Genomic DNA, 6,000 nt, shown 5'->3' on the forward strand with positions numbered 1-6,000 from the left:
GAGTCTCTACCATATCTCAAACTAAATCTCTCCATTGTTTCATCTAATCCTATAGTATAAGTCTAATTAGGAACCAACCTTGAACTTTCTCTCATCCATCATGCCATGTATACAACAACCACACTTGTACATTATTTCCACATAACTCTCTCTCTCTCTCTCTCTCTCTCTAATGGGAAATTCAAATCCTGACTCAAGTGGGCACTCTCTTTTGAGCAAGGGAGGGAGAAAGGGGACCAATGAGGGGAGGAATCAATACAAGAAATGGAGCTTCTTGGGACCATCATTGATCCGAAGGATGATAGGGATCCTTCCAAGCAGATCAGAAGTTGCAAAGGAGGGAAGGCATGCCCCATCTTTTCATAGACTGGCTTGTTGCTGATACTTTAAGAAAATAGTCTGCTTCCATTGCTTCCAACTGTTTGGTTTTTTGACTTGCTTCACAATAAGGGTGTTCAATATACATTAAGCATCAACTTTATGTCTGTGGATGTAGCTACCAATATTTTTATAACTTAAGAAATGCTTGAAGATCTTTGATTGGTGTCACTATAATTATATCAACAATTTTTCAAATTTTCAAACTGGATGCGCGCACCCATACACACACAAAATGCCTACCCTATTTAGTTTATAATGTAAATTTTTGTTCATAATCTCCACGAACAATGACCGCTGCCACTATTCATAACTATCAATAACTACGGCCACCCATTGTTGCCATGGATCATCATACTACTGTCATGATCTTCATTACCATCTGCTATTATTAACGATTTTCATTGTCGCTCATCGTTATAGACGGTCTCCATCCTAGCTTGCAATTATTGGTGACGGTGGTGGACATTGTTGGCAGATGTTTTAAAAAGATGGTGTATAATTAGGTAGCGACTGATGCACATATTTTAAATTGATGATCAACTCATTTTGAGTAGTGATGCACAGGAATCTGGTGCGCAAATTTTAAAACAATAATGCAAATATTACAAATTACCATTGTATGCATTTGAAATAGGTGATCCACACATGTTTAAAATTGTGCTAAAACTGATGATCCACATAATCTATTTCGCTTGAGCTTTAAACATAAATATTAAAATCAAGTCAATAAACTGATGCCAGCGATGACTGAGTCTTCTCTAGTTCTCCGTCAAGACCGTAACATCTGAAAGAGTTCTCTGAAAGCTCAGTGGAAGATAGCAGGACTACCAATTGTTCCACACTGGAGATCAGCTCAGCTCAGCTCCACAAGTTGCATCCTTAGGTCATTTTATTTTCTTTGGATTTGAAAACACTTCGCGCAGGTCCCCACCGCTTCATAAGCCGTGGAATAAAATGGTCTGCCTCCCTTTCCTTGAGTTATGAACCGGAGAAAAGTAGTAGCGTATCGGTGGACGGATCCATCTGGCAACATTTATGAAAGGAGCCGAGATTCTGACGGCTCTTGCTTTGGTTGATTATTACTTGGACCCCGCCAAATCACACGGTGGGCAACACGCCACGTTGCCCTTTGTTTTTCATCAATTCCTGATTGCGCGTTGTCCACCGTGCATATACTCCGAGATTTGCCCAGTCACTTGGACCCGGTCCATGCAATAATTTTTCTTCTTGACGCTCGCGATGAGCCACCGGTTGATAATCTAGAATTCCATGCAAAAATAATTAGCTCAAATTATTATATAAATATCCATGCCCCTCTCAATGATTAACTGATATAAAATTAAATATATATTAATATTGATCTTCATATATTTTTTTCATATAAATTTTAATATTTTTATTAAATTAAAAAATTTAAATTTATATAAATTTATTTATAAATATTATGATCTTTTTATGATTGGTTATTGAATTCATATAATCGTATCCTTCAGTATGCATGGGCTATAGAGTAGGCTGATATTATAATATCTATAATAATAAAAAATTTCATACAAAAAAATTAATCAAAAATTATTATTTATTTTTTTATTTTTATATAAATATTTATTTTTTTAATAAATAATCGATATGAACTTAAATACGTGTGTATATAGTTATGTCTTGGTTCTGCCTGTTATTCACAGTTCTCTGTTCTCCTAATAATGCAAACTTTGTTCCTGTAGTTTATGAAAAAAATTTTTGTAAATCATTTATTTATTAAAAAAATGCTTAAAAAATTCATCTTATGCGCCTCAAGAGTGGTTTTTCTGTGTACATCACGTATTACCGCTCTTCCTCCCGCAACTTATGTAATTAAGAGGATATTTTGATTTAAGACAAATCATTATATAATAGAGAAAAAATTTAATCGATAAATTTAGCTAAATGACAACTATCTAAATACATTAAACAAATAGAAAAAAAGACACTTATCATAACCTATGCAGAATCAGGAGTGCCAACTAGTTCACTGGGTTTGGCTATTAATCTGGACATTGAATTTTATATGATTTCGATTTCGACTAAATCTCAGTTCTTAAAAAAAAAATATATAATCTCCTCAAATTATATATAATTAATTTTACAAAAAATTATAATTCATAAAATTTTTATATTAACAGATTCGTTTAACAACCAGCATACTTCTCATAACACATGCAAGAACTATCTTGTTTTTTATCAAAAAAAAAAAAAAAACTTTCTTGTTCCACCCACCTGCCTCTCTCCCTTTTCTCTTTCTATCTCTAAATCAAAAATTATTTAATTATTAACACAAAAATTCATGCTTTAAACGCCAATAAAGCTCCCAACTGCCAAGTTATTGGAACATACTTTTGCTCCAAAAAATTTAAGCAGCCTCCACTAGATTCTCGTGTGCACAAAAAGGAATGAAGCAAGCTTTTTGGCCATCACGTTAAAAAAAAAAAAAAAAAAAAAAAATGGATCCAACTTCTCCTCCACCCTCCTCTTCCTCCACTCTCCCTCCTAAACCCCCTCCAAATCCCTTCCTCCTCCTCCTCCTCCTCCTCCTCCCTTTCTTTCCTCTACCCTCCCTCGCCGCCTTCACCCCCGCCGACAATTACCTTTTCGTCTGCGGCGCCGCCGCTTCCGTCGCTTCCGCCGACGGCCGCATCTTCCGCCCCGACTCCTCCGCCACCCTCTCCACCCGCCGCTCCTCCTCCCTCTCATCCCCCTCCCCCTCCTCCCCTCTCCTCCGCTCCGCCCGCCTCTTCCCCCGCCCATCCGCCTACTCCTTCCCCCTCTCCCCCTCCTCCACCGCCAATGGCCTTCTCCTCCGCCTCCACTTCCTCCCCTTCCCCCACCCCTCCTTCAATCTCTCCGCCGCCCTCTTCTCCGTCTTCGCCGCCGGCTCCCCCCTCCTCAGCCGCTTCTCCGCCCCGCCTTCCCCCCTCCTCAAAGAATTCTTCATCAAACCCCCTTCCTCCTCCCTTTCCCTCCTCCTCTCCTTCACCCCCTCCTTCCCCTCCTCCTTCGCCTTTGTCAACGCCATCGAGCTCTTCTCCGCCCCCAACAACCTCTTTTCCGACACCGCCACACCCATCCCCCTCTCTTCCCCCTCCCCTTCTCCTCCTCTCTCACGCCACGCCCTCGAAACCCTCCACCGCATCAATGTCGGCGGGCCCCTCGTCACCCCGACGAATGATACCCTCTGGAGAACCTGGAACCCCGACCCCCAGTTCCTTGACACGCCGTTCCTCGCCAAAGTTGTCGACTTTACTGGCCAAATCAACTATCCTGTTGGCGGCGCCACCCGGGAGGTCGCCCCTGAGACCGTCTACGGCACCGCCCGGGAGATGGACAAGGGTAACTCATCCAATTCCTCGTTACCTTCAAATAGTTTTAACATCACTTGGACATTTCCTGTTTCGAGTTCGATTCATGGCTACCTTGTCCGGCTGCATTTCTGCGACATAGTTAGTAAAGCACTGAATGAGCTCTACTTTGATGTGTATATCAATAGCTACTCCGCTTGCAAGGATTTAGACCTCTCTGCGCTGGCCGGCTTTACGTTGGCTTCGCCTTACTACATGGACTTTGTAGTTATGCATTCGAATAATTCAGGGAGAATTCAGGTGAGTGTCGGGCCATCAGAGCGCAGCCTCGCATGGAAGTCCAATGCCATACTGAATGGGGTGGAGATTCTGAATATAAGAGGGGTTGTTTCATTCCCGAGGGAGGAGAAGAGGAAGAAGTATCCTGCAGTTGTGCTAATGTCAGTTCTTGGTAGCTTACTTTTAGTCTGTGTTTTGATTGTGTTGATTGTGGTTATGTTGAGATGTAGGAGGCAAAAGAAAGAGAGACCTGAATTGCAGGAGTCTGTGACTTGGTCCCCATTGCCTGTGTTCCGGGGGAGCTCGTATAGTAGACTGACAGAACTATCCAGTGCTTCACCTGCAACAAATCTTAATCTCCGGCTGAAGATACCTTTCTTTGAGATTCTTTTGGCTACGAACAATTTCAATGAGAATGCTCAAATTGGGTCAGGTGGATTTGGGAAGGTCTATAAAGGGGTGCTCAGAGATGGCACCAAGGTTGCTGTGAAAAGGGGTGTGCGTGGGTCTCAGCAGGGACTTGGGGAGTTTCAAACTGAGATTGTGGTTCTCTCCAAGATCAGGCATCGGCACCTTGTTTCGCTGATTGGTTATTGCGAGGAGCAGTCAGAGATGATATTGGTCTATGAGTTTATGGAGAAGGGTCCCCTGAGAGAGCATCTTTACGGCTCAAGCCATCCATGTTTGTCATGGAAGCAACGGCTTGAGATTTGTATCGGTTCTGCAAGGGGTCTCCATTACCTCCATACTGGTTGTGCTCAGGGAATCATTCATCGTGATGTCAAGTCTTCGAATATTTTGCTTGATGAAAACTATACTGCAAAGGTTGCTGATTTTGGTCTTTCGAAGTTAGGTTCTCAACTCAATCAGACTCATGTGAGCACTGGGGTTAAGGGAAGCTTTGGATATCTTGATCCTGAATATTTCAAGACGCAGCAGCTTACGGATAAGTCTGATGTGTATTCTTTTGGTGTTGTTCTTCTTGAAGTCCTGTGCGCGAGGCCAGTGATTGATCAATCCCTTCCATGGGAGCAGGTAAACTTAGCTGAGTGGGCTATGCTGTGGCAAAAGAAGGGGCAAATTGAGCGAGTCATTGATCCCTCACTGAAGGGAAAGATTGATCGTAGGTCACTGAGGAAATTTGGAGAGACTGTGGAGAAGTGTTTGGCTCAATATGGAATAGATAGGCCTGCGATGGGTGATGTACTCTGGAACTTGGAGTATGTTTTACAACTCCATGAGAAAGCAATGCAGCGAGAACAATCGGGGGACAGTACAAATAGTTCTTCTCATGTTGCATCACCAAGAGTGATACATGATCCCTCAAGTAGTATGACTGCTGGGAGAAATGATAGCATGGCAGAAGCAAGCTAAGGAAATTCAGAGGTGACAACAGGCAAGGTGTTCTCCTTTCTGTTTATTGATGATTGCAGATAATCTCAAGGCTGTTATGCTAATTATCTTTCACCCTGAAAGGAGATTTTGCAACTGAAAGTTTTTGCAATGGTGGGTGGAGTTATCAAACTGGAATTCTATCAACCATTTTTCTACTTTTGTACCAAGACTTTATCTGTTGTTCTGTATTACACTAGTCTATCAATAGGGAAAGTTTCAATTCTCAATTTTTATTTATTATACATATCATTATTCTGTTGTGTTGCATGTATAAACAGAAACAAATCTGTAGTTTATGTTTAAGATGTACTCATTTAGTTGCCAATATTGTATTTGGCCGAACAATGGAATGTGTATTGGTGTGTTTCAGCATTTTGTTGCCAGCAAAGTTCATTGATTCTTTTTGTCATTAGTTTTATAAACCCTTTCCAGTTATATATTTTGTTCTTATTGGCACACAGTAAATGCTGCTTATGTAGAAACTTCTCGGATTTTATAGGAAATACTTCTTCAAGAAGAAATGTTGATATACATAGCATTTTTAAACTTAATAATAAATCCCAAGGGCATTAGTCTCTGAGTCAGGTTTAAAATATCTCTAAACAATGAA

General features: G+C 41.1%; 1 protein-coding gene across 1 annotated transcript; it reads left to right on the forward strand.

Moving 5' to 3' along the window:
- Positions 1–2,795: 2,795 nt before the first annotated feature.
- Positions 2,796–5,799, forward strand: LOC105059721 (probable receptor-like protein kinase At5g24010). Its single transcript, XM_073249915.1, has one exon. It carries the CDS (start codon positions 2,862–2,864, stop codon positions 5,367–5,369), a length of 2,508 nt encoding a protein of 835 aa, XP_073106016.1. The 5' UTR covers positions 2,796–2,861; the 3' UTR covers positions 5,370–5,799.
- Positions 5,800–6,000: the final 201 nt, after the last annotated feature.

Source organism: Elaeis guineensis, chromosome 16, assembly GCF_000442705.2.
Source record: "Elaeis guineensis isolate ETL-2024a chromosome 16, EG11, whole genome shotgun sequence".
NCBI classification, from domain to species: Eukaryota; Viridiplantae; Streptophyta; class Magnoliopsida; order Arecales; family Arecaceae; genus Elaeis; species Elaeis guineensis.

Bases quoted from the DNA above. Each gene is read 5' to 3' on its own strand.
- LOC105059721 (XM_073249915.1), top strand. From the start codon at position 2,862: ATGGATCCAACTTCTCCTCCACCCTCCTCTTCCTCCACTCTCCCTCCT.